The sequence below is a fragment of the Callithrix jacchus genome, chromosome 9 (genome assembly GCF_049354715.1).
Source record: "Callithrix jacchus isolate 240 chromosome 9, calJac240_pri, whole genome shotgun sequence".
In the NCBI taxonomy this organism is placed as follows: Eukaryota; Metazoa; Chordata; class Mammalia; order Primates; family Cebidae; genus Callithrix; species Callithrix jacchus.
This window is the reverse complement of record NC_133510.1, coordinates 115366363-115393833: the sequence shown is the minus strand read 5'-3', so window position 1 is coordinate 115393833 and position 27471 is coordinate 115366363. Positions and strand designations below refer to the sequence as shown.

General features: G+C 45.5%; 1 protein-coding gene across 4 annotated transcripts in view; it reads right to left on the bottom strand.

Annotated features, from left to right (window-relative positions):
- The window catches only part of PTPN11 (protein tyrosine phosphatase non-receptor type 11), a 103974-nt gene extending 76839 nt beyond the window's left edge, over positions 1 to 27135 (bottom strand). For all 4 annotated transcript variants that reach the window (XM_009004697.5, XM_002753025.5, XM_017976390.4 and 1 more), the window contains exon 1: positions 26915 to 27135. In XM_009004697.5, coding sequence (XP_009002945.1) covers positions 26915 to 26928 — 14 coding nt within the window. In that variant the 5' untranslated portion in view covers positions 26929 to 27135. The remainder of the gene's footprint in view (positions 1 to 26914) is intronic.
- Between the last annotated feature and the right edge of the window lie 336 nt (positions 27136 to 27471).

Here is a 27471-nt window from a genome sequence, read left to right as displayed (position 1 = left end):
CGGCCTGGCCAAGATGGTGAAACTCCATCTCTATTAAAAATACAAAAATTAGCTGGGCGTGATGGCAGGCACCTGTAATCCCAGCTACTTGGAAGGAAGAGAATTGCTTGAACCCGGGAGGCAGAGGTGGCAGTGAGCAGAGATCATGCCACTGCATTCCAGCCTGGGTGACAGAGTAGACTCCATCTCAAAAAAAAAAAAATTGAGACAGAATATCACCCAGAAAAATGTCAACCTCAATTTATGTGATGCCTATTATTCTAACATCCAATACTTTGCATTCAGTATGGTTAAACTATTTAGTTTAAAAAAAAACCTTCCTTGCAGCTTCTCTGATCTGTGATTCCCACATAGATGCCCAGAGCTCTAAGAAATCAAAAGTGATGACAATAGGCTTCTAGCTATTTATAATTTTTCAAAAAGGTATAGTAAAACTCTTACATTAAGCTTCAATTTGTCTACCTACATAAGGGAATTAAAATGTCAACTCTCTTTTGCTTTTGGCTGCAAAACAATTATGTTAATTGGGTATGGCAGATAGAAACTGAGTGGCATATGTGCCTTCTACCAAGAGGAAAAAAAATGGAAAAACTAATTATTATATAATACAGGTTTGGAGACCAAATCTTTCAGAATATTGGGTTTATGGTCTGTCCTTTTTAAAAAAGAAAAAAAAAAAAAGGACAATCTGGCCATGCACAGTGGCTCACGCTTGTAATCCTAGCACTTTGGGAGGCAAGGCAGGTAGATCACCTGAAGTCAGAAGTTCAAGACCAGACTGGCCAACATGGTGAAACCCCACCTCTACTAAAAATACAAAAAATTAACCAGGTATGGTGGCATGCACCTGTAGTCCCAGCTACTCAGGAGGCTGAGACAGGAGAATCACCTGAACCTGGGAGGCAAAATTTACAGTGAGCAGAGATGGCACCACGGCACTCCAGCCTGAGCGACAGAGCGAGACTCCACCTCAATAAAAATAGTAATAATACAAAAATTAGCTGGGCATAGTGGGTGGTGCTTGTAAACCCAGCTACTTGGGAGGTTGAGGCATGAGAATCATTTGAACCCGAGGCAGAGGTCACAGTAAGCTGAAATCACGCCACTGTGCTCCAGCCTCAGCAACAGAGCAAGGCTCCATCTCAAAAATATAATAAAAAAGGCCAGGCATGGTGGCTCACACCTGTAATCCCAACATTTTGGGAGTCCAAAGCAAGTGGATCATCTGAGGTCAGGAGACCAGCCTGCCCAAGATGGTCTCCACTAAAAAAAACAAAAATTAGCTGGGCATGGTGGCGTGCACCTGTATACCCAATACTAGGGAGGCTGAGGCTGAGGCAGAAGATTTGCTGGAGCCCAAGGGGCTGAAGTTGCAGTGAGCCAAGATTGGCCACTGCACTCTAGCCAGGGTGACAGAGTGAGACTCCATCTCAAAATATATATTTTTTTTCTTTTTTTCTTAAAAAAAAGGACAATCCCTTCCCCAAATGACAGGCTGGGAATCACTAACATGTGGTGGCAAACCCTTAAGGGTAGGGTTTATACCCTGGTGCCAGGTTGTCTTGGTCTGAATTTCAGCGCTGTGTGACCCTGGACTAGTTATGTAACCTCTCTGTTAAGTCCTATAAAATGGAAAGCGTAATCCCAGCACTTTGGGAGGCAGAGGTGGGTGGATCAAGAGGTCAGGAGATTGAGACCATCTTGGCTAACACTGGGCGTGGTGGCACTCGCCTGCAGTCCCAGCTACTGGGGAGGCTGAGACAGGAGAATCGCTTAAACCCAGAAGGCAGAGATTGCAGTGAGCCAAGATCATGCCACTCCAGCCAGGGTGACAAGAGCAAGACTTCATCTCAAAAAATTAGAAAAAAATACTAAAATTAGCCAAGTGTGGTGGGGTGTGCCTGTGGTCTCAGCTGCTCAGGAGGCTGAGGTTTCAGTGAGCAGAGATTGCACCACTATATTTCAGTCTGAGCAACAGAGCAAGACTTCATCTCAAAAAATAAAAAATAAAAAAATCAGCCAGGGATGGTGGCATGCTCGTAGTTCCACCTATTCAGGAGACTGAGGCAGCAATGTCACCTAATCCCAGTAGCTTGAAGATGCAGTGAGCTATGATCAAGACGCCACTGCACTCCAGCCAGGACAAGAGTGAGACCCTGTCTCTAAAAAACACATGCAAGAAAACAATAAAGAAAACGACATGAAAACCATACCCTCAACTTAAGAGAATACCCAAACTTCCAGATTACCTGTAAGTAAAAAACAAAAATATGCTGAATATCAGTCAGTGACTGCTCATCCTCCTACTCCAAGCCTTTGTGCAAAACAACAGCATTTTGAGAAAAACAGCATGGTGAAGAGAACAGGGGAGCTAGTAGCAGGCCTAAAACTGCTCTAAAACCACCCCCAGAAACAGAAAGTCCACCCAAAGTGTGAAAATACTTCTGGTACATCAGAGCCCTCTTTATGGAAAGAGGCATGATTCCAGGGGGAAAGACTAAAAAGTTCTGGAAATAAATCAGAAAACCTAGAACAAATGTGTAATTTTTCAGGGAAATGCAGTCTACAAAAATTAATCCATTAGAGTAAGAAAATTTAGACCAATTTGTTTAAAAAAATAAAACAGGGAGCCTCTCTGAACCTATTCTGGTTGAGGGGCTACCTGATTAAAAATAAGAAAAAACAGAGAAAACAATTAAGGAACTACCGCACAGAAAATCACCAGACCCAGATAGTTTCCCAGTGGAATTCTACCAAACCTTCAAAGACCAAATAGTCCCAATCCTTAAAATTATTCCCGAGTACTAAAAAGAAAGGAAAACTTCCAACTTCCTTTTACAAAGTAATGACTTTCTTTTTTTTTTTTTTGAAAGAGTCTCACTCTGTCGCCCAGGCTAGAGTACAGTGGCATGATCTCAGCTCACTGCAACCTCCGCTTCCCGGGTTCAAGTGATTCTCCTGCCTCAGTCTCCCAAGTAGCTGGAACTACAGTTGCGGCCACCAGGCCCGGCGAATTTTTGTATTTTGAGTAAAGACGGGGTTTTCACCACATTGGCCAGGCTAGTCTTCAACTCCTGACTTTGTGGTCTATCCACCTCGGTCTCTCAAGGTGCTGGGATTACAGGTGAGAGCCACCGTGCCCGGCTGAAGCAGAATTTCTAAATAAAATATAAACAGAATCTGATACCAAATTTAGGAAATAATTTACCATAACCAAGTGGTTAGAACCATATATCAGAATAAATTCTAGGCCGGAGACGGTGGCTCACACCTGTAAACCCAGCACTTCGGGAGGCCAAGGTGGGTGTATCACCTGAGGTCAGGAGTTTGAGACAAGCCTGACCAAGATGGTGAAACCCTGTCTCTACTAAAATTAGGAAAATTAGCTGGATGTGGTAACGCATGCCTGTAATCTCAGCTACTGCGAAGGCTGAGGCAGGAGAATCGCCTGAACCCGTGAAGCAGAGGCTGCAGTGAGCTGACATCGTGCCACTGCACTCCAGCCTGGGCAACAGAGCGAGACTCCGTCTCAAAAAAAATTAAAAATAAAAAAAAAGAATAAACGCGGTTGCTCACACTTGTAATCCCAGCACTTTGGGAGGCCAAGGCAGGTGGATCACTTGAGATCAGTTCCAGATGAGCCTGACCAACATGGCGAAATCCCACCTCTACAAAAAAAAAAAAAAAAACAGTAGCAAAACTTAACCCGCACCTGGGCACCGGCCCTGCACGCATGCGCGTGGCCGGTGGCGAGGGTGGTAGGGGGGCGGGGTGTCTTCACTGCGCAGGAACCGAGCAGTCGCTGCGCCTTCAATCAGCTCCGGGGCACATCTGGCGTCTCTAAGATGGAGTCTCACTGTCCTTCTGGCGTCCCTAAGAGTCTCACTCTGTCGCCCAGGCTGGAGTGTAATGACGCAATCTCGGCTCACTGCAACCTCCGCCTCCCAGGTTCAAGCATGTCCTGCCTCAGCCTCCTGAGTGGCTGGGATTACAGGCACGCACCATCACACCCGGCTAATTTTTGTACTTTTTAGTACAGACAGGGTTTCACCATGTTGGTCAGGCTGGTCTCGAACTCCTGACCTCGTGATCCGCCCACCTCGACCTTCCAAAGTGCTGAAATTACAGGCGAGAGCCACCGCGCCCAGCTGAAGCAGAATTTCCAAACAAAATATAAACATTCCAATACCACATTTAGAAAATAATTCACCATAACTAAGTGGTTAGAACCATATATCACTCCACATATCAGAACAAATTCTAGGCTGGGACGGTGGCTCACGCCTGTAATCCCAGCACTTTAGGAGGCCAAGGTGAGTGGATCACCTGAGTTGAGGAGTTTGAGACAAGCCTGACCAACATGGTAAAACCCCGTCTCTAATAAAAGTAGGAAAATTACCTGGGCATGGTGGCGCATGCCTGTAATCTCAGCTACTGCGAAGGCTGAGGCAGGAGAATCGCCTGAACCCGTGAAGCAGAGGCTGCAGTGAGCTGAGATCGTGCCACTGCACTCCACCCTGGGCGACAGAGCGAGACTCCGTCTCAAAAAAAAAAATTTTTTTTAAATAAAATAAATTGTAAATAGATTAATGTGGTTGCTCACGCCTGTAATCCCAGCACTTTGGGAAGCCAAGGCAGGTGGATCACTTGAGATCAGGAGTTCTAGATGAGCCTGACCAACATGGCGAAATCCCACCTCTACAAAAAAAAAAAAAACAGGAGCAAAACTTAACCCGCACCTGGGCACCGGCCCTGCACGCATGCGCGTGGCCAGTGAGGGTGGGGGGTGGTAGCGGGGCGGGGTGTCTTTACCGCGCAGGCGCCAAGCAGTCGCTGCACCTCCCATCAGCTCCGGGGCACATCTGGTGTCTCTAAGATGGCATCTCATTCTGTCCTTCTGGCGTCCCTAAGAAAAGAGTCTCACTCTGTCACCCAGGCTGGAGTGTAATGGCGCGATCTCGGCTCACTGCAACCTCCGCCTCCCAGGTTCAAGTGTGTCCTGCCTCAGCCTCCTGAGTGGCTGGGATTACAGGCACGCACCATCACACCCAGCTAATTTTTGCACTTTTTAGTACAGACGGGGTTTCACCATGTTGGTCACGCTGGTCTCGAACTCCTGACCTCGTGATCCGCCCACCTCGACCTCCCAAGTGCTGAAATTACAGTCGAGGGCCACCGCGCCCGGCTGAAGCAGAATTTCTAAACAAAATATAAACAATCCAACACCACATTTAGAAAATAATTCACCACAACCAAGTGGTTAGAACCATATATCACTCCACATATCAGAACAAATTCTAGGCTGGGACGGTGGCTCACGCCTGTAATCCCAGCACTTTAGGAGGCCAAGGTGAGTGGATCACCTGAGTTGAGGAGTTTGAGACAAGCCTGACCAACATGGTAAAACCCCGTCTCTAATAAAAGTAGGAAAATTACCTGGGCATGGTGGCGCATGCCTGTAATCTCAGCTACTGCGAAGGCTGAGGCAGGAGAATCGCCTGAACCCGTGAAGCAGAGGTTGCAGTGAGCTGAGATCGTGCCACTGCACTCTACCCTGGGCGACAGAGCGAGACTCCGTCTCAAAAAAAATAAAAAAAAATAAACGCGGTTGCTCAAACCTGTAATCCCAGCACTTTGGGAGGCCAAGGCAGGTGGATCACTTGAGATCAGGAGTTCTAGATGAGCCTGACCAACATGGCGAAATCCCACCTCTACAAAAAAAAAAAAAAAACAGTAGCAAAACTTAACCCGCACCTGGGCACCGGCCCTGCACGCATGCGCGTGGCCAGTGGCGAGGGTGGTAGGGGGGCGGGGTGTCTTCACTGCGCAGGAACCGAGCAGTCGCTGCACCTTCAATCAGCTCCGGGGCACATCTGGCATCTCTAAAATAGAGTCTCACTGTCCTTCTGGCGTCCCTAAGAGTCTCACTGTCGCCCGGGCTGGAGTGTAATGGCGCGATCTCGGCTCACTGCAACCTCCGCCTCCCAGGTTCAAGCATGTCCTGCCTTAGCCTCCTGAGTGGCTGGGATTACAGGCACGCACCATCACACCCGGCTAATTTTTGCACTTTTTAGTACAGACGGGGTTTCACCATGTTGGTCACGCTGGTCTCGAACTCCTGACCTCGTGATCCCTCCACCTCGACCTCCCAAAGTGCTGAAATTACAGGCGAGGGCCACCGCGCCCGGCTGAAGCAGAATTTCTAAACAAAATATAAACAATCCAACACCACATTTAGAAAATAATTCACCACAACCAAGTGGTTAGACCCATATATGACTCCATATATCAGAACAAATTCTAGGCTGGGACGGTGGCTCACGCCTGTAATCCCAGCACTTTAGGAGGCCAAGGTGAGTGGATCACTTGAGTTGAGGAGTTTGAGACAAGCCTGACCAACATGGTAAAACCCCGTCTCTAATAAAAGTAGGAAAATTACCTGGGCATGGTGGCGCATGCCTATAATCTCAGCTACTGCGAAGGCTGAGGCAGGAGAATCGCCTGAACCCGTGAAGCAGAGGTTGCAGTGAGCTGAGATCGTGCCACTGCACTCCACCCTGGGCGACAGAGCGAGACTCCGTCTCAAAAAAATAAATAAATAAATAAACGCGGTTGCTCAAACCTGTAATCCCAGCACTTTGGGAGGCCAAGGCAGGTGGATCACTTGAGATCAGGAGTTCTAGATGAGCCTGACCAACATGGCGAAATCCTACCTCTACAAAAAAAAAAAAAAAAAAACACACAGTAGCAAAACTTAACCCGCACCTGGGCACCGCCCTGCACGCATGCGCGTGGCCAGTGGCGAGGGTGGTAGGGGGGCGGGGTGTCTTCACTGCGCAGGAACCGAGCAGTCGCTGCGCCTTCAATCAGCTCCGGGGCACGTCTGGCATCTCTAAGATAGAGTCTCACTGTCCTTCTGGCGTCCCTAAGAGTCTCACTGTCGCCCAGGCTGGAGTGCAATGGCGCGATCTTGGCTCACTGCAACCTCCGCCTCCCAGGTTCAAGCATGTCCTGCCTCAGCCCCCTGAGTGGCTGGGATTACAGGCACGCACCATCACACCCGGCTAATTTTTGTACTTTTTAGTACAGCCGGGGTTTCACCATGTTGGTCAGGCTGGTCTCGAACTCCTGACCTCGTGATCCGCCCACCTCGACCTCCCAAAGTGCTAAAATTACAGGCGAGGGCCACCGCGCCCGGCTGAAGCAGAATTTCCAAACAAAATATAAACATTCCAATACCACATTTAGAAAATAATTCACCATAACCAAGTGGTTAGACCCATATATGACTCCACATATCAGAACAAATTCTAGGCTGGGACGGTGGCTCACGCCTGTAATCCCAGCACTTTAGGAGGCCAAGGTGAGTGGATCACCTGAGTTCAGGAGCTTGAGACAAGCCTGACCAACATGGTAAAACCCTGTTGTCTCTAATAAAAGTAGGAAAATTACCTGGGCATGGTGGCGCATGCCTATAATCTCAGCGACTGCGAAGGCTGAGGCAGGAGAATCGCCTGAACCCGTGAAGCAGAGGCTGCAGTGAGCTGAGATCGTGCCACTGCACTCCAGCCTGGGCAACAGAGCGAGACTCCGTGTCCAAAAAAAAAAGAATAAATTGTAAATAGATTAACGCGGTTGCTCACGCCTGTAATCCCAGTGCTTTGGGAGGCCAAGGCAGGTGAATCACTTGAGATCAGGAGTTCTAGATGAGCCTGACCAACATGGCGAAATCCCACCTCTACAAAAAAAAAAAAAAAAACAGGAGCAAAACTTAACCCGCACCTGGGCACCGGCCCTGCACGCATGCGCGTGGCCGGTGGGGAGGGTGTCTTCACTGCGCAGGCGCCGAACAGTCGCTGCGCCTTCAATCAGCTCCTGGGCACATCTGGTGTCTCTAAGATGGAGTCTCACTCTGTCTTTCTGGCATCCCTAAGAAAAGAGTCTCACTCTGTCACCCAGGCTGGAGTGTAATGGCGCGATCTCGGCTCACTGCAACCTCCGCCTCCCAGGTTCAAGCATGTCCTGCCTCAGCCTCCTGAGTGGCTGGGATTACAGGCACGCACCATCACACCCGGCTAATTTTTGTACTTTTTAGTACAGACGGGGTTTCACCATGTTGGTCAGGCTGGTCTCGAACTCCTGACCTCGTGATCTGCCCACCTCGACCTCCCAAAGTGCTGAAATTACAGGCGAGAGCCACCACACCCGGCTGAAGCAGAATATCTAAACAAAATATAAACAATCCAATACCACATTTAGAAAGTAATTCACCATAACGAAGTGGTTAGACCCATATATGACTCCACATATCAGAACAAATTCTAGGCTGGGACGGTGGCTCACGCCTGTAATCCCAGCACTTTAGGAGGCCAAGGTGAGTGGATCACCTGAGTTGAGGAGTTTGAGACAAGCCTGACCAACATGGTAAAACCCCGTCTCTAATAAAAGTAGGAAAATTACCTGGGCATGGTGGCACATGCCTGTAATCTCAGTTACTGCGAAGGCTGAGGCAGGAGAATCGTCTGAACCCAGGAAGCAGAGGTTGCAGTGAGCTGAGATCGTGCCACTGCACTTCAGCCTGGGCGACAGAGCGAGACTCCATCTCGGAAAAAAAAAATCATAAATTATAAATAGATTAAAAATCTAAATGTGGGTGGGCTCAGCAGCTCACGCCTGTAATCCCAGCACTTTGGGCAGGTGGATCACTTGGGGTCAGGAGTTCCAGATCAGACCGGCCAACATCGCGAAACCCCACCTCTACTTAAAAAAAAAAAAAAAAAAAGGCACGCCTTGAGCGCTGGTCCTGCACGCATGCGCGCGGCTTGTGGGCGGAGGGACTTCACTGCGCAGGCGCCGAGCACTCACAGCACCTCCAATCAGCTCTGGAGTACGTCTGGTGTCCCTAAGATGGAGTCTCACTCTATCCTTCTGGTGTCCCTAAAATGGGGTCTCACTTTGTCGCCCAGGCTGGAGTGCAATGGCGCAATCTCGGCTCACTGCAACCGCCGCCTCCCAGGTTCAAGCGATTCTCTTGCCTCAGTCTCCTGAGTGGCTGGGATTACAGGCACGCTCCACCACACCCGGCTAATTTTTGTATTTTTTAGTAGAGGCAGGGTTTTACCATATTGGTCAGGCTGGTCTCGAACTCGTGATCTCGTGATCCGCCCGCCTCGGTCTCCCAAAGTGCTGAAATTACAGGCTTACCACTGCACCCAGCCAAGATAACCGTTTATTATTTCATGGGGTAGAGCCGGTCTTCCACGTTCCTTCACACATGCATACATTCATTCATTCATTCTCTCCCTCAGCTCTTCTTTCCCCCAGTCCTTGCCTATACATTTACACACATGTGTGCACAAACATATATGCAGGATCTCTTTCCATCATGTATGATATACATACGTCAACTTTAAAGGCTTTCCATGACTCAAAATCCAGGTGTAATTAAAAAAAAAAAAAATGGATAAATCTGAAATAATTTTAACATCACCTTTCATCAACAATTCAATTGCTTTTTTTTTTTTTTTTGAAACCACTAAGTCACCAGGCGCCAGGCTGGAGTGCAGTGGCACAACCTCGGCTCACTGCAACCTCCGCTTCCCGGGTTCAAGCAATTCTCCTGCCTCAACCTCCCGAGTAGCTGGGACCACAGGCGCGCATCACCACGCCCAGCTAATTTTTTTGTATTTTTAGTAGAGACAGGGTTTCACCATGTTGACCAGGATTGTCTCGATCTCTCGACCTCGTGATCCGCCCGCCTCGGCCTCCCAATTCATTTGCTTTTTAAGAAAAATTCACTACATGGTAAAACCTCAAGTCGGTTCTAACCTGCAAGTTGAGGGTCTTTAAACAAACCATTCTCTAGAAACCAAGAAACTTAAATTCAGTTCCTTTCAGAGGCGGACAACTTACAACCTACAGTGCCTCCCACTGAGTTCAGTGCTATTCTCAGCCAAAAAAAGAAGAAGAAAAAAATCTTCATTTCTATGCAAAAGCAATGAAATGCCAAGTCTCAGAAAAACAGCCATACTAAAATCTGGATGCATATTTTGCTCTTCTAGCACTTACTTGTGTTTTTCAATCTGCAAGACTAAAACCCATGAAAGGGGAAAAGTATCAGGAAAACGCTTCTGAAAAACACATTTTACAAATCTGATTTAAAACATCTCTTGGTTATTGAAGCAACCTACAGAGCCACATCACTGTCTCAAATCCCAGAATGCCACATCTCTTGGGCAAGCTAATTAATCTCTCTGTTGAGATTTTTACACCTGTAAAATGTGGATAATAACAGTGTTTACCTCACAGAAAGTAAGAATTAATGAATTAATGCGTTTAAAAGAATTATAAAGCTTATACTAAAACTATTAAAGCTTGTTTGCTTGTTGTTACCTTAATGAATACATAAAACTATTATTGACTATAATTTCTCTACCATGGATTGTGCCTTTCATTACTATGCAATTACCCTAGTATTACCTTAATATTTAATACTCTTTATCTTGAATGCTACTTAACCTGATATTGATACCACCTGAATCTCTTTTGCCCATGTTCATTTCATTTATTGTCATTCTGTGCCAATTAGTCTTTTTGAAACAGAACACAATTTTTTTTTCTTTTTTCAAAATATTTTTATAAAATAGAGGGGTCCCACTATGTTGCCCAGGCTGGTCTCAAACTCCTGGGCTCAAGTGATCCTCCCACCTTGGCCTCCTAAAGTGCTGGGATTACAGAAATGCCCGGCCTGGATTTTTTTTTTATTATTATTCCATTGGGCTCAGCCATTAATTGAAGGACTTAATCCATTATCACTGACAGCTCATGTTTGGTTTCATATCTGTTGATTGTTTTCTACTTTCAATTTTTTGTTTTGTCTTTTGCCACTTAGTAACTTCAGTTACTGTCTACTTCAGGCAGATACCTGTTTCTTATTCTACGGGATTCTAATTATTTTTAAATGATACTGGTAGCTATACTGTAGTATTTCAAAAACAAAAAACAAAAAAACCTTAATCCTACAGTTACCAGGCTATTGAAGAGAAAATAACTTTTGCCTCTCTTCGACGGAAAGTGAAGAATTTCTGGCTGTTGCTCTATTAGTCTGCATTAAATGAAATGCCACAGGCTCAGCTGCTTCATTTTAAACACTGGTTATACAGCCTGTGCCCCCATATTCTATCTGTTTATCTGTTCCCCGACTGTCACCACTGTCATCTCTTCTTTTTCAAAAATAGATTCTGAAAGAACTTCTTACATTCATCCTTGACCTAACCCCTGTGATGGCAACCTCAAACATACTATTATTAACTCCTTCTATGAAGATCTTTGTACAGGTCGGGGTGAGGTGGCTCACACCTGTAATCTCCGCACTTTGAGACGCTAAGGTGGGAGGACTGCTTTAGGCCAGGAGTTTAACATAGGGAGACCCCATCTCTACAAAAAATTTAAAAATTGGCGGGGCATTGATGCCACACACCTGTAGTCCCAGTCACTTGGGAGGCTGAAGTGGAAGGACTGGCTTGGGCCTAGGATGTCGGGTTGCAATGAGCTGTGATTGTGCCATGGAGCTCCGGCCTGAGCAACAGCATTTTTGGAGGCCAAGGCAGGCAGGTCACTTGAGGCCAGGAGTTCCAGACCAGCCTCGGGGGCAACATAAAGAAACCCCATCTCTACTAAAGATACAAAAATTAACTGGGCATGGAGGTGTGTACATGTAATCCCAGCTACTTGGGAGTCTGAGGCATAAGAATTGCTTGAACCTGGGAGGTGAAGATCGCAGTGAGCCGAGATCGTGTCACTGCACTCCAGCCTGGACAAGAGAGTGAGACTCTATCAAAAAAACAAACAAACCCACAAGCCTTGTATATATACACATATACACTGACATATATGTGCATGTGCATATACACAACTACTCCCTCTGTGCCTGCCTGTGTGAAACACACTTGACACACACACAAATGGGATTCTCCTGTTTTACACTCTGATTTTTTCAAATACTACAACTTGAAGATCTTTATCAGTACTTTGTTGGGTTTTTTGTTGTTTCGAGACAGGGTCTCACTCTGTTTTGCAAGTTGGAGTGTAGAGGTGGCTCACTGCTGCCTCAACCTCCCAGGCTCTAGCAATCTTCCCACCTCAGCCTCCTGAGTAGCTGGGACTACAGGAATGCACCACTATGCCCAATGCCCAGCCTTTTTTTTATTTTTTATAGAAATGGAGTCTTGCTATCTTGCTCAGCCTGGTCTCAGAACTCCTGGCCTCAGTACTCCTGCCTCTGCCTCCCAAAGCATTGGGATTACAAGTGTGAGCCACCACAAGTGGCCCACACCCAGGATTTCTTGACATTTTACAGGGTGGTTTTTTTTAAAAAAAAAAAAAACAGTGATTTATTCTGTATCTCCAAGGCTGGAGTACAGTGGCACAGTCATGGCTCACTACAGCCTCAGCCTGCCAGGGACAAGTGATCCCCTCTCAGCCTCCTCAGTAGCTGGAACCATCAAGGCATGCACCACCACACCTGGCTAATTTTTTTTTCCTCTGTAGAGATAGGGTCTTGCTATGTTGCCCACGCTGGCCCCAAACTCCTGGCTTCAAGCAATCCTCCTTTCTTGGCCTCCCAAAATGTCGAGATTATAGGCATGAGCTACTGCACCTAGTAACCTTTTTTAATAGCTACACAATACCCCATTGTACGAATGTGCCAGTCATAATCTAACCCTTCTTATAGGACATTTATGCTATCCTCTGCTTTTGTTATTACAAATAATGCAGCAGAACATATCCTTTAAAATCATTTTATATACTTTTACAAATAAATCTATAAAATTACAGTTTTAGAAATAAAATGGCTTTGTCAAGATATAGTCATGCCTTGCTTAACATGAGGAATATGTTCTGATAAATGCATGATTAGGTGATTTCGTCATTGTGCCAACATCATGGAGCGTACTTACACGAACCTAGATGGCAGAGCCTACTACACGCCTGAGTTATATGGTATAACCTATTGCTCCTGGGCTACACACCTGCACAGCATGCTACTGTATGGAATACTGTAGGTAACTGTAACAAAATGGTATTTCTATATCGAGACACATCCATACATAGAGAAGGTACAGTTTAAATACAATCAAAAAGATTAAAAATGGTGAGCAGGTGTGGTGGTTCACACCTATAAATCCAGCACTTTGGGAGGCAGAGGCAGGTGGATCACTTGAAGTCAGGAGTTCAAGACCAGCCTGGCCAACATGGTGAAACCCCGTCTCTACTAAATATACAAAAATTAGCCAGACTCGGTAGCACATGCCTGTAGTCCCAGCTACTCAGGAGGCTGAAGCAGGAGAATCACTTGAACTCAGGAATTGGAGGTTTCAGTGAGCCCAGATCATGGAACTACACTCCAGCCTGGGTGACAGAGCAAGACTTCTTCTCAAAAAAAAAAAAAAAAAAAGTTAAAATGGTATGTCTATACAGGACAGATCCATTATAATCTTTTCGGGTTTTTTTTTGAGATGGAGTCTTGCTATATTGTCTCACTGGTCTCAAACTCCTGAGCTAAAAAGATCCTCCTGACTTGCCCTATCAAAATGTTGGGATTACAGGCATGAGCCGCCACACCAGCCCATTATACTTTTTTTTTTTGAGACGGAATTTCGCTCGTTACCAAGGCTGGAGTGCAATGGCGCGATCTTGGCTCACCGCAACCTCCGCCTCCTGGGTTCAGGCAATTCTCCTGCCTCAGCCTCCTGAGTAGCTGGGGTTACAGGCACACGCCACCATGCCCAGCTAACTTCTTGTATTTTTAGTAGAGATGGGATTTCACCATGTTGACCAGGGTGGTCTCGATCTCTTGATCTCATGATCCACCCACCTTGGCCTCCCAAAGTGCAGGGATTACAGGCGTGACCCACCGCGCCCGGCCCTTATACTTTTTTTTTGAGACGAAGTCTCTCCCTGTCCTCCAGACTGGAGTGCAGTGGCCCAATTTCAGCTCGACTGCAACCTCCGCCTCCCAGGTACAAGCGATTCTCCTGCCTCAGTCTCCTGAGGAGCTGAAATTACAGGCACCCGCCACCACGCCCAACTATTTTTTTTGTATTTTTTTAGTAAAAATGGGGTTTCACCATGTTGGCCAGGCTGGTCTCAAACTCCTGACCTCAGGTGATCCGCCTACCTCTGCCTCCCAAAGTGCTAGGATTACAGGTGAGAGCCACTGTGCCTGGCCCATTATCCTATGGGACCACCATTGCGTATGCCGTCCATCATCTACTGAACCATCATGTGGCACACAACCATATATAATTTTTTTATTTTGACAAATATTGTCAAACTGCCCTCAAAATAAGGTACTGGTTTGGACAGCTATAGAATGTGAAATCCCCTGTTTTCCCTCACTTGTGTCAATACTACATATATTACCAAACTTTCATCTTTGTCTATCTGATTAATGGAAAATGGTATCATGTTCATTTGCATTTCTTTGTAAGACTGAGCACTTTTTCATGTTTTCAAGCCACTTATTTTTCCTTTTCCATGAGTTGTCAGTTTGTCATTGCTCATTTCCTATTGGATTTTTTTTTTTAACTGATTTATAAGAGCTCTTGCTATAACCAGAAAATTACCCTTTAATGTGTGTGTTGCAAATATTTGTCTCCTTTTTAGTCTGTGGTATTTTTTTTTCCTACAAAGGTTCATGTTGGCATGGTTAAATTTATCAGATTTTTCCATTATGACTTCTGGGTTTCTTGCCATGCTTAGAAACTATCTTAATTCACAGCCATGTTGTGTGGTGGAAATTAATTAATACATCCAAAATGCTTAGCACAGAACCCGCCCTTGGAGTTTCACCTTTAGAACTAGAAATTTAGATGTTGGCCAGAAGAAAACATTTAGAATAAAGTCACAGATCTTAACGGGGCCCTACACAGTGTGGTCCCTAGATGTCTCTGGTTCTCTGATCAGTTCTCCGATTTCCTCCAATATGTTACATGTGGCCTTTACATGTGCTTTTCCCTGTAGCAATCCCACAGTCAGATCCCCCATCCTACCTTCTCAATACACCCCCTGCTTCTCAGGGATGTCACTCAACATAGCAACATAGCATCTAATCCCACATTTCTACAATCGTCAGGTTTAAGGCTAGACTGGCAGTTCTGTGAGGGCAAAGGATATGTCTATTTCTTTTTTGTTTCTGTTTTGTTTTTGTTTGTTTGTTTGTTTGTTTTGGCTTTTTTTTTTTTTCAGACAGTGTTGCCCTCCTGTTGTCCAGGCTGGAGTGCAATGGCACAATCTCAGCTCACCACAACCTCTGCCTCCCAGGTTCAAGTGATTTTCCTATCTCAACCTTCCCAGTAGCTGGGATTACAGGCACGCGCCACCACACCCTGCTAATTTTTCTATTTTTAGTAGAGATGGGGTTTCATCATATTGGTCAGGCTGGTCTCAAACTCCTGACCTGAGGTGATCCGCCCACCTTGGCCTCCCAAAGTGCTGGGATTACAGGTGTGAGCCACAATGCCCGGCCTCTTTTTTTGATTTTTAGAGACAGGGTCTCAATCTGTTCCCCCAGGCTGGAGTGCAGTGGCGTAATCATGGCTCGCTGCAGGTGAACTCCTGGGCTCAAGCAATCCGCCCACCTCAGCCTCCGGAGTAGGACCATGTCTAATTCTTCGCCACTGTACCTGCAGCCCCTAGCAAAGGGTTAATACAGAGCAGTTCCTTACTGAATATTTGTAGCCAGAAGGGAAGGAAGAGGAACCTTGGGGTGTGCCCCATCATTGCTCTCTCCTCTATCCACACAGTTTCACATCTGTGACCTGGGTGGTATCAACAGGAGGCTGTCAAGGATGACTCCAACTTCCACATACTCAAGAGGAAGAGGCAGAAGGCAGCCGGCAAAGCCCTCTTCAAACTGGCCCCACCAGCTCTTTATGTGGCAAAAAGACGGTTATAGTTTTTAGCATACAGTCTCTTCTCACCCGGTTGGTAGTGCTGACAACGATATTTTTCCCTATCTGTATGCTACTGTAGTCATTTTAATAAGAATTTGCAAAATGAATGTCTAGGGTACCTATGCATATGAGCCAAAAACTCGCCCCAGTGCCTCCCCATGCATTTGGAAACACCAAATGTTGATATCTGAAACTAACTTACAGTCTGGACAACAAAGCAAGACCTCATCTCTAAAAATAAATAAATAAATAAAAATAAAATTTTAATTAGCTGGGTGATGGCACGTGCCTATAGTCATAGCTACTCTAAAGGCTGAAGCAGAGGCCAAAAGTTTAAGACCAGCCTGGAAACATAGTGAGACCTCATCTCTAAAAAAAAAAAATGTTTCTCAACATTTTTCATCATGTTGGCCATGCTGGTCTCGTCTCGAACTCCTGACTTCCGGTGATCCACCCACCTTGGCCTCCCAAAGTACTGGGATTACAGGTATGAGCCACCACACCCAGCCATCATATTTCTAAAAATTTCTAAAGTGGGACTCTGAATACAGATGATTTCCTGTTGTAACTACATGTTCTCCCCTTTGCATACTTGACAGAAATAACACTTAAACAGAGTATCCTGTTGAAGCTGAGGATGTGGAAAACATTATAAAAGAAGCTTTGCTGGGCGCGGTGGCTCACGCCTGTAATCCCAGCACTTTGGGTGGCTAAGGCAGGTGGATCACGAGGTCAAGAGATCTACACCATCCTGGTCAACATGGTGAAACCCGGTCTCTACTAAAAATACAAGAAAAAAAAAATTAGCTGGTCATGGTGGTGCGTGACTGTTGTCCCAGCTACTCAGGAGGCTGAGGGAGGAGAATTGCTTGAACCCAGGAGGCAGAGGTTGCGGTGAGCCGAGATCGCACTATTGCACTCCAGCCTGGGTAACAAGAGCGAAACTCCGTCTCAAAAAAAAAAAAGAAAAAAAAGAAGCTTTTAGGACCAAGCATGGTGGCATGCCTATCAGCCTTGTGCTTTGAGAGGCAAAGGAGAGAAGATCACTTAAATCTAGGAGTTCAAGACCAGCCTGGGCAACATAGCAACAGTCCATCCCTACAAAAAGTTTTTAAAATAGCTGAGTGTGGTAACATGCCCCTATAGTCCCATCTACTCCAGAGGCTGAGGTGGGAGGATTGCTTGAGCCCAGAAGTTTGAGGTTACAGTGCACTATGATCATGCCAGTGTACTTCAGCCTGGGCAACAGAGCAAGACCCTGTCTCTCTCTCTTTTTTTGTTTTTGTTTTTGTTTTTGGAGACAGAGTCTCACTCTGTCGCCCAGGCTGGAGTACAATGGCTGAATCCCGGCTCACTGCAACCTCTGCCTCCTGGGTTCAAGCAATTCTCATGCCTCAGCCTCCCGAATACCTAGGATTACAGGTGTGTGCCACCTTGCCTGGCTAATTTTTGCATTTTTAGTAGAGATGGGGTTTCATCATGTTGGCCAGGCTGGTCTCAAACTCCTGACCTCAAGTGATCTGCCCACGTCAGCCTCCCAAAGTGCTGGGATTACAGGTATGAGCCACTGAGCCTGGCCCACCCTGTCACTTAAAAAAAAAACAAAGTAGTTTCAACTGCCAAAGGTGAAACCAGGTAAAGACGACCTACCTCTATCAGCTAGATCAGCAACAGAAGATAAGGTAGGTGGTCTTCTCCTTTACCCTTTTATTAAATAAACTGTATCATTTCATTTACAACTTATAATTATGCTAACCTGTTATTAAGAACAAACAGATGAGAATAATATTTTTGGGGAAACGTAGTAACCAGTATTTAGCACAGAGGCTGGAGACAGTAAGGACTTAATAAACATTAGTTTTCACTATTATTATCATTATTATTATTGGTGGATGTTATACAGGATAGATACTTCTCATGCATAATTATGTTAGTTTCACATAGGCAACTGTGACATGTATGTCATTTAAGTTACACTGTTTTTTCATAGTTAGAAATTGAAATGGCTACTCTACCATCTACTTAAGCTTTAGTAATTTTAAATTTTCATTCCATAGCTTTTTTTTTTTTTTCAAAAAGCATTCACAATTACGAAAAATGCTTGCCAGTCACAGGCTTAATATGTGTAACAATTTTGCGATTTGCAACTTGCTTATCACTAGTAAGATGCAGTTAGTTAATTCAACCCCGAAAACTTATGGAGGGAAGATAAAGAACATTGGAATTAATAAAAATCTTTATGTATAGGGCCAGCCTCAAGGGTTATAAACACTTGTAATATTAGCAAGTGAAGCAAAGAAAAAAAAAAAAGACAACACACATCATGAACACCCCCCCAACTCATACCTAGCATAATTTGACACAATAGGATTTAATTTAAACCAAACCAACAAATGAAACCTACAATGTAAACACATCTATATAACCTGGAAGGAGAGGAAATGGCAAATCAGTATGGCCTCATTTGAGTTTATCAACACGTTTATTACAATTAATACAGAGGGTCCAGACAAGATGAGAAGAGACAAATAAATTTCCAATCCTCACTATGTATATAGTAGGCACTTGTTCAGTGGCTGCTGAGTGAATTAATTTTGACAGGAGCAAAGTATAAAAAGACACTGATGGGCTAGGCACAGTGGCTCATGCCTATGACAACACTTTGGAAAACTGAGGCAAGAGACTCACTTGAAGCCAGGAGTGCAAGACCAGCCTGGGCAACACAGCAAGACTCCATTTCTATAAAAAATGAAAAACTTTGCCAGGCATAGTTGTATGCACCTGTGGCCCCAGTTCCTCAGGAGCCTGAGGCAAAAGGATCACTTGAGCCCACGAGTTTGAGCTTCAATGAGCTACGAATGCATCACCGCAATCCAGTGTGGGTGACAGAGCGAGACCTTGTCTTTAAAAAACACACTCAGGGGAGGGGGTAGAGAAAGAGTTACAAGGAGAGGGAAGTAAGCATCCTCCTTCTCCTCATCTTGCTCATTCTAACACCTGCAAAACCTGCCAGCCCCTGACAATCCCTTCTAACCAGCCATCATCTGGCATTATCTGTATCTATATCTATTGCCTATATCTACATTTTTTTTGAGACAAGGTCTCACTCTGTCACCCATGCTGGAGTTCAATGGCACAATCTCGGCTCACTGTAACCTCCACCTCCCAGGTTCAAGCAATTCTCCTGTCTCAGCCTCCCAAGTGGCTGGGACTACATGCGTGCACCACCACGCCTGGCTAATTTTGTATTTTTTGTAGAGACACGGTTTTGCCCATGTTGCCCAGGCTGGTCTCAAACTCCTGAGCTCAGGTGCCAGCCTTGGGCTCCCAAAGTGCTGGTATTACCGGTGTGAGCCACTGTGCCCGGCCATTATCTATATTTATTAAGGATCACTGGCTCACACCTGTAATCTCAGCACTCTGGGAGGCCAAGGAGGGAGGATTGGTTGAGCACCAGAATTCAAGACCAGCCTGAGCAACATAGTGAAACCTCATATCTACAAAAATAAGTGAAACTTAAAACAAAAAAAACCTGCTGGGCATGGTGGCTCACGCCTGTAATCCTAGCACTTTGGGAGGCTGAGGCGGGCAGATCACCTGAGGTCAGGAGTTCAAGACTAGCCTGACCAATATGGTGAAACACCATCTTTAAATTAAAAAAATATTAAAAAAAAAAACCTAAGGCCATAATACAGCCCAGGTTGGTACCACTCATCTCATAGAAAGACTTACATACACACATACACACACACACACACACACACACACCCCAACACTTGGGAAAAAGAGCCTCAAATCAATATCTGAAATAAGCTCCAGAGCCTATTACACATGAGCCCTGTGTTGAGTGGGTTTTAAAAAATGGAAGATGTAATTCCTGCCTATAAGAGTTTAGATCGCTCAGCAACAAAAATAAAATAAAATAAATAATTTTTTTAAAAAACAGAGTTTTGGCTGGGTATGGTGGCTCATGCCTGTAATCCCAGCACTTTGGGAGGCCGAGGCAGGTGGATCACTTGAGGTCAGGAGGTCAAGACCAGCATGGCCAACATGGTGAAACCCCGTCTCTACTAAAAATACAAAACTTAGCCAGGCCTGGTGGTGCGTAATCCCACCTGTAATCTCAGCTACTCGGAAGGCTGAGGCAGGAGAATCACTTGAATTAGGGAGACAGAGGTTTCGGTGAGCCAAGATGGCGCCACTGCATTCCAGCCTAGGCTACAAAAGTAAAACTCTGTCTCAAAAAATAAAAAAAGAGCCGGGTGCAGTGGCTCATGCCTATAATCCCAGCACTTTGGTAGGCTGAGACAGGTGGATCACGAGGTCAAGAGATCAAGACCATCCTGGTCAACAAGATGAAACCCCGTCTCTACTAAAAATACAAAAATTAGCTGGGCATGGTGGTGCACATCTGTAGTCCCAGCTACTCAGGAGGCTGAGGCAGGAGAATTGCTTGAACCCAGGAGGCGGAGGTTGCGGTGAGCAGAGATCGTGCCATTGTACTCCAGTCTGGGTAACAACACCGAAACTCCGTCTCAAAAAATAAAAAAATAAATAAAGAGTTCGCGAACCTGAATCACAACTGAAATCTGAATGCAGATTCTGCAAAGGCTTCACTCTTAGAGAGTAGGGACTTATGTCAAGTGAGTTTAAAAAAAGATGATGGCCGGGCACGGTGGCTCTCATGCCTGTAATCCCAGCACTTTGGGAGACTGAGGCAGGTGGATCACGAGGTCAAGAGATTGAGACCATCCTGGTCAAAATGGTGAAACCCCATCTCTACTAAAAATACAAAAAAAATTAGCTGGGCATGGTGGCGAGTGCCTGTAATCCCAGCTACTCAGGAGGCTAAGGCAGGAGAATTGCCTGAACCCAGGAGGCGGAGGTTGCGGTGAGCCGAGATTGCGCCATTGCACTCCAGCCTGGGTAACAAGAGTGAAACTCCGTCTCAAAAAAAAAGAAAAAAAAAATGCTGATGAAACAAAAATAAAATACGATGCTGAACATTTTGTTTTATCTATGCATCCCCCTCCCCAGTGATGTGAGGAAACAGTCAAGCTGGCCAGTAATTTCAGGAACTTCATCTCAAGGCTGCTATACTGAGAAAAGAGGTTGAGGCTGGGTACAGTGGCCCATGCCTGTAATCTCAGCACTTGGGGAGAATCTCTTGGGCCCAGGAGTTCAGACCTTATCTCTAGATCCAAAAGTTAGCTGAATGTGATGGTGCACACCTGCAGTTCCAGCGACTAAGGAGGCCGAGGAGGGTGTATCCCTTGAGCCCAGGAGGTTGAGGCTATAGTAAGCTGCAATTGCAACACTGCACTCCAACCTGGGTGAGAGAGTGAGTCCTTGTCTCAAAAAAAAGGGGGGTGGAATTTAAACTAGGGATCCAAAGTCTAATTTCAGGGTGGAAAGGGCATGAGGGATCAGAAATTACTTAACTGGTACAATGTACATTATTCAGGTGATGGTTACATTAAAAACCCGTACATTCACGTAACAAAACTGCACTTGTAAGCTTTAAATATACAGTCTAATTTCAGTTTCTTATATACATATAAATTTGTATCTTTCTTACCTGCTACTCCAGAAAAATTATTATATTTGTTCTTAGGGAATAAGGTTATAGTTTGGCACTTTCTACAGATTATAAGAATATTCCTCATTTCTAATCTAATTAAATTTTAATATCCTATAAAATTTAATTAGCAAGTCATACAGAAAAAAAAGGCATCAGTAGGGACAAGCATTATAATTAAAAGGCTACAAAAAAGTTAAATTTCTGAAAAGTATTCTAATGCATGCTACACTGTATTTCATTTAACTAGCCCCCCTATTGATTTCAGCTGTCTCCAATATTTTGTCATCTCCAACAATGCAATAAACATCCTTGTAAATGTAAAAAAAAAAAAAAAAGTTAAGTTGTAAGGCAGGGCCCAGAGCCTCATGTCTGTAATCTCCAGCACTTCGGAGGCTGAGTCGGGTGGATCACCTGAGCTCAGGAGTTCAAGACCAACCTGGGCAACATGGCAAAATCTATGTCTGCAAAAAATACAAAAAAAAAAAAAAATAGCCAGACATGGTGGCATTTGCCTGTGGTCCCAGCCACTCGGGAGGTTGAGGTGGGAGAATCACTTGAGCCTGAGAGGTGGAGGCTGCAGTGAGCTGAGGCCATGCCACTGCACTCCAGCCTGGGTGACAGAGTAAGACCCCATCTTGGAAAAAAAAAATCTTGTTAAATCGGCTTTTTATCTTTTTTTTTTAAGCAGCTTTTTAATGGTAGTACAAAGCTATGTCTTTATAAACCACTATTTTCTCACGGAGTTTCATTGGTCGGCATCTCTGCTTTGATGACTGGGCAATAAACGGAAACTACCTCCGAAAAAGACTTTCCACAGACTACTTATAACCAAGTTCAAAGCCTCTATCGTCACTTGTCTCATCTCCCTGAATCTGCTCCTGCCTCCTACAATCCTTCCTTCACAGCAGCCAGAGAAATATTTTTAAATAGATCGGCTCATGCCACTCCCCTGATCACATCCTTCTATGATTTTGCATTGCTCTAAAAATACAATCTGCACTTCTCTCCATGGTCCACATGACAGTAAAGAGATTAAGAATCGCTGTGTAGTCTGTTCCCACCTACCTTCCACCTTCCCAGCCTCACAGCTCCCACACGTGCTCTCTCCTATTCTTCAATCACTCCGAGATCTCCCACTTCAGCACTTTTGCATGTGCTATTTCCTAAAACCTGGAATATCCAATGCCTGGCACATAGTAATCCCACCATAAATAGTTCTTCAATGTATGGATAGATGTTTCATTAGAGTGGCCGGTGGGATCATAAAAACTTAAACCATTATCTTTAAAATAGACATTGTAGCCAGGCACAGCAGCTCACACCTGTAATCCCAGCACTTTGGGAGGCTGAGGCGGGTGGATCACGAGGTCAGGAGTTCAAGACCAGCCTGACCAACATGGTGAAACCCCATCTCTACTAAAAATACAAAAATTAACCAGACATGGTGGCACATGCCTGTAATCCCAGCTACTCAGGAGGCTGAGGCACAAGAATCGCTTGAACCCAAAAGGTGGAGGTTGCAGTGGGCCAAGACTGTGTCACTGTACTCCAGCCTGGGTGATGGATTAAGGCTCTATTTAAAAAAAAAAAATTCAAATTTAATTTTGGTACTAGCTTTATCAAATTCATTTGATACTGGCATAAAAGTCAGTCTCCCTTTCTAAATTCAATGCTCCTCACAAAATGGATAATATTTTTCCTATTTCAGTGTTGTCAAAGACCGTCATATATACACATTTGCTGAAGGCACACAATCCTCCAAAATTCATAGTAATGAACTGGGCTGCATTTTAGGGCATCTGAATCCATTTCAGGGTCTCTAACCCTTGGTTGGGGTGCACAACTCCCAGAGACCCTGCCAACATCACTTCTTGTCTCTCTTTCTTAAAAACATTGGCGTTAGATGGCAAGTGTGGTGTGTGTTTCCCAGATGAAAGGGGAATAAGCTGAGTGTCTCTATTGTACTGTGGCTGCCTAACAAAGTACACCACAGCCTGCTAGGAACAATTACAAACATGAGTTGGCTCTGCTTTTCCAGTATCATGTGCCACTCATAACAGTCTCCACAGTGACCAGGGATAAGAGAGGCAAGTTATCTTAGCAGCGGCCTCTACACTTGAGCAACTCGAACCAAAAACTTGGCCTTACATTGGGACCTGACATTAATAAAGACAGCCCAGTTTCACTGGAAAGACACAGAACTGTTATTTTTCAGCAAAGCAAGTTTATTTACTCCCGCAGGAGATAAACAAACATGGCCACCAGGGAGAGCCCAGGACAAAATGTACTTGACCTGCAAGAGATAAACCAAAAGCCTCCGGTCTCAGAACAAGCTCAATTTTCTGCCCCTCTCAGCTCATCCTCGAGTATGTATTTCAGAGGAACAAAAGCAGGTGTAAAGGAGGTACACATGCTGAAGGAAGAGTGGGAAAATACAGGCATCTTTGTTGGTTTTACAAAGGCAGAGAAGCAACCTCAAAATCTAAATCCATTACTATCACTGCTTCACTATTGAGGGAGGAGTCACTTAATTGCTCAATGCCTTAGTTTCCCTACCTATGATGCTGAGAGATACCAGTACATTTTAATTACTGGATACATATAAAAGTCTAGCCCAAAAGGAGTTATTTTGATAATTAAGCAAAACAAAATTCAGACTAATACTTGTCATTCAGGTGTCAGCTCATACGATCACCTCCTCTAAATCACCTATCAAAACAAACCACACTCGCCCATCCTCACATTTCTGTGGGATTTCTTTCCATCCTAGAATTATTACTAACTAAAATTGTCCTATTTAGTCATGTGTTTGTTTGCTCTCTCTCAGCCACGAAAACAGCAATATATCCCTATTTATTGCTTTATCCTACCTGGCTCATTAACTACTTGTTGAATGAATTAATACTAGGTTAAAATAATTTGAAGTCCGGGCACAGTGTCTCATGCCTATAATCCCAGCACTTTGGGAGGCCAAAGCAGGAGGATCGCTTGAGCACAGGAGTTTGAGACCAGCCTGGCCAACATGGCAAAACCCTGTCTCTACAAAAAAAATACAAAAATTAGCCAGGTGTGGTGGTACACACCTGTAGCCCCACTAATTGGGAAGCTGAGGAGGGAGGGAGCCAAGGAAATCAAGGCTGCAGTGACCACACCACTGCACTCCAGCCTGGGCAGCAGAGTGAGACACTATCTCAAAAAAACCATCATAATAACAATAATAATAAAATAAAATTCTAGGGCTGCGCAGGGTGGCTCATACCTATAATCCCAATACTTCAGGAGGCCAAGGTGAGAGGATCACCTGAACAAAGGAGTTTGAGACTGCCGTGGGCAACACGGCAAGACCCCATCTCTATTCTAACAATTTTAAAATTTTTAAAAAATAAAATTCTAGGAAATGCAAACTAATATATAGTGACAGAAAGCCTAAGAACAAAGGAGGGATTATAAAGAACACGAGGCAAAATCACGAGAGATGGTAGATGTGTTCATTATCTTGACTGTGGTGATGGTTTCCCAAGTGTATATGTATGCCAAAACTGATGAAATTGTACATTTAAATATATGCAATTTATCATATGTCATTTATACCTTATTAAGGCTGCTTAACAAATAAAACAGATTCACAATCCAAAAAAAATAAATCATTCAAAATTATATGTATTATGTTCATAATCTGGCTTTTTGGGTGGTACACAATATCAGGGCTGGAGGGGAGAAGTCATTGCTCCATTTTCAAACTGTCATCTTTACCATTTACTTGCTGCTTTGACTATGCCCACACTTCTCTGCTTCTAAACCAACAAACTGGACAATGTAGGGTCTATTACTCCCCAGACCTTTTCCCAACCCCCAGCCCCCTTTCTTTTTGTCTCCTAAAGCAGCAGATCCTTACTTGTCTGGAAGAGCAGACACCAGGAACAAAAGGCTCAATGACTATTTGACAGATTAAAGAATAGACAACTGTTTTATTTAAAAGCTCCCTAAAGAATTAGAACATTTGAGGCTACACACTGTTCTGTTGAAATGCAGTTATATATTACCCAGATCTGTAAACACTTGCCAACAGACCTGTCCAAGTCACTCACTTCCAACCAGTTCTCAGTTTTCTTTTTTCTCCCCTTTTTAAGCTTCAGATCCATGTATGAATAACATGGCAGGTGTGTTTGGAGGAGGCATTCCTAATATTTTGAAAAGTCTCATTCAAATAGCCCCAATAGCTTGAATCGCTTTTTAAATGTCTATGACAGTGACCATAATTGAACAACCATGGAAAAGAATAGATAATGGGTCTTAAGTGTGGTGGTATATACAGTGACCACACAAAATAACAGGATCATTATCTGAAAACAACAGGTCACACCACTGTTTGACAACAAAATTAAGGCTTACAAATAGTTACAAAATAATAGAAGCAACATACTGATTAAAGGTAGGGATTCTGTCTCCACCACCTACTTGCTGTGAGGCAATTTGCTTAACCTTTGAATCTCGGCCTACTCATCTTTACAATGAGGATAACAGCCATCTGATAGGGCCGCCAGAACTAAGCAAATGTTAGCTATTAGTAGTATATTTACCCTGACCTTTCAAAGGATCTCATTAACTCACTAATCCTCCTTAGTTTCAAATTTTGTCATTTACAGCACGTAACTTCTGGGCCTCGGTTTCCTCATCCATAAAACGGGTACCAGTAAAGTGACCTGACTTTAAGGTTGCAGTGAAGGATTAAATAACGAGAATGTGGCTCCCTTCCTTTTCATCTCCCAAAGCGAAGATCGCAGAGGAAGGAAATACTTCTAGTGGCTGCACATACAGTCAGTTTTTCCATTTCTGGCACGTGAGGGGTAGGAGAAAAAGAAGACACAAAGGGGCATGTAAAAGCCTCAGGGGTCCTGCGTAGTCCCCAAATGCACGCAAGTGGCACAGTGACCCAAAACGGCTAGACCACTGGGGGTCCGGCCCCACGCAACTCCCCTCTCATGTCCCAAGGAGCCTCCCCAAGTGAGCAGTTATTTCGGAATCACCATGAGGCAATTCTCATGAGGCAATGGGTCAGGAATGCGGCGCTGAGCCGGTCCGCCGGCGCCCGTGGTTCCCTCGGCGGCTCTACCTGCCCGGGGCCTGACGGGCATCCCCCGGGCTGCCGCAGCCGGAACTCGGGGAGGCAGGAAATGAATGGGAACCCGAGGGGTCGGGGCGCGGTGGGGTCGGCCTCCGGCCCCGGGAGGGCGAGGGGACGAGGAGGGAACCTGCCCCCAACCCGATCCGGGACGGCAGTCCGAAGCCCGGCCGGGGCGCCCCCTTCCGGACGGGGCTGACAGAGCGCGGCGGGGGCCGGGCCGAGGCCCGAGCCGGGCCCCTCAGGGCTCCTCACCTCCGCGATGTCATGTTCCTCCCGCCCTCCGGCTCCGCGACGGACCCGCTCCTTGCTCAGGCTCCGCTGGGCTCGGTCACATCGGGCTGGCCCGAGGGAGGCCCGCTCGGGACCGGACGCAGGACAGAGCCAGCCGGCCGCGCACAGACCCCCCTCCAGGCCTGGGGATCCCGGAGACTGTGCAGCCGCCCCCCGGCCCGGCTCGCTCCTCCTCCGCCCCCGCCCTTCGCTGCCGTCGCCCCGTGATGTCACCGCTCGCGACGCCCGCCGCCACTTCCTGCTTCCCGTCAGCCGAGAACTGAGCGACGGCCGAGAATGGCAGCGCGGGGTCTCCGCGGAGGCGCCACGCGCAGTGACCAAAGCACCCACGTTTCCTCCTGAAAACCGCGGCCACCGGGTGTGAGCTGTGCGCTCCGCCTCTACGCGGCTTCACCGACCCGGCGCTTTCGGGCCCGCTGCCACATCGATTTCATTCATTTCGTTCCACAAATCGCCGCTCCTCTCATTAGCTGTGGATGGAACCTTAGGGAAATTACTTACTGTCTCCGAGCCTCAGT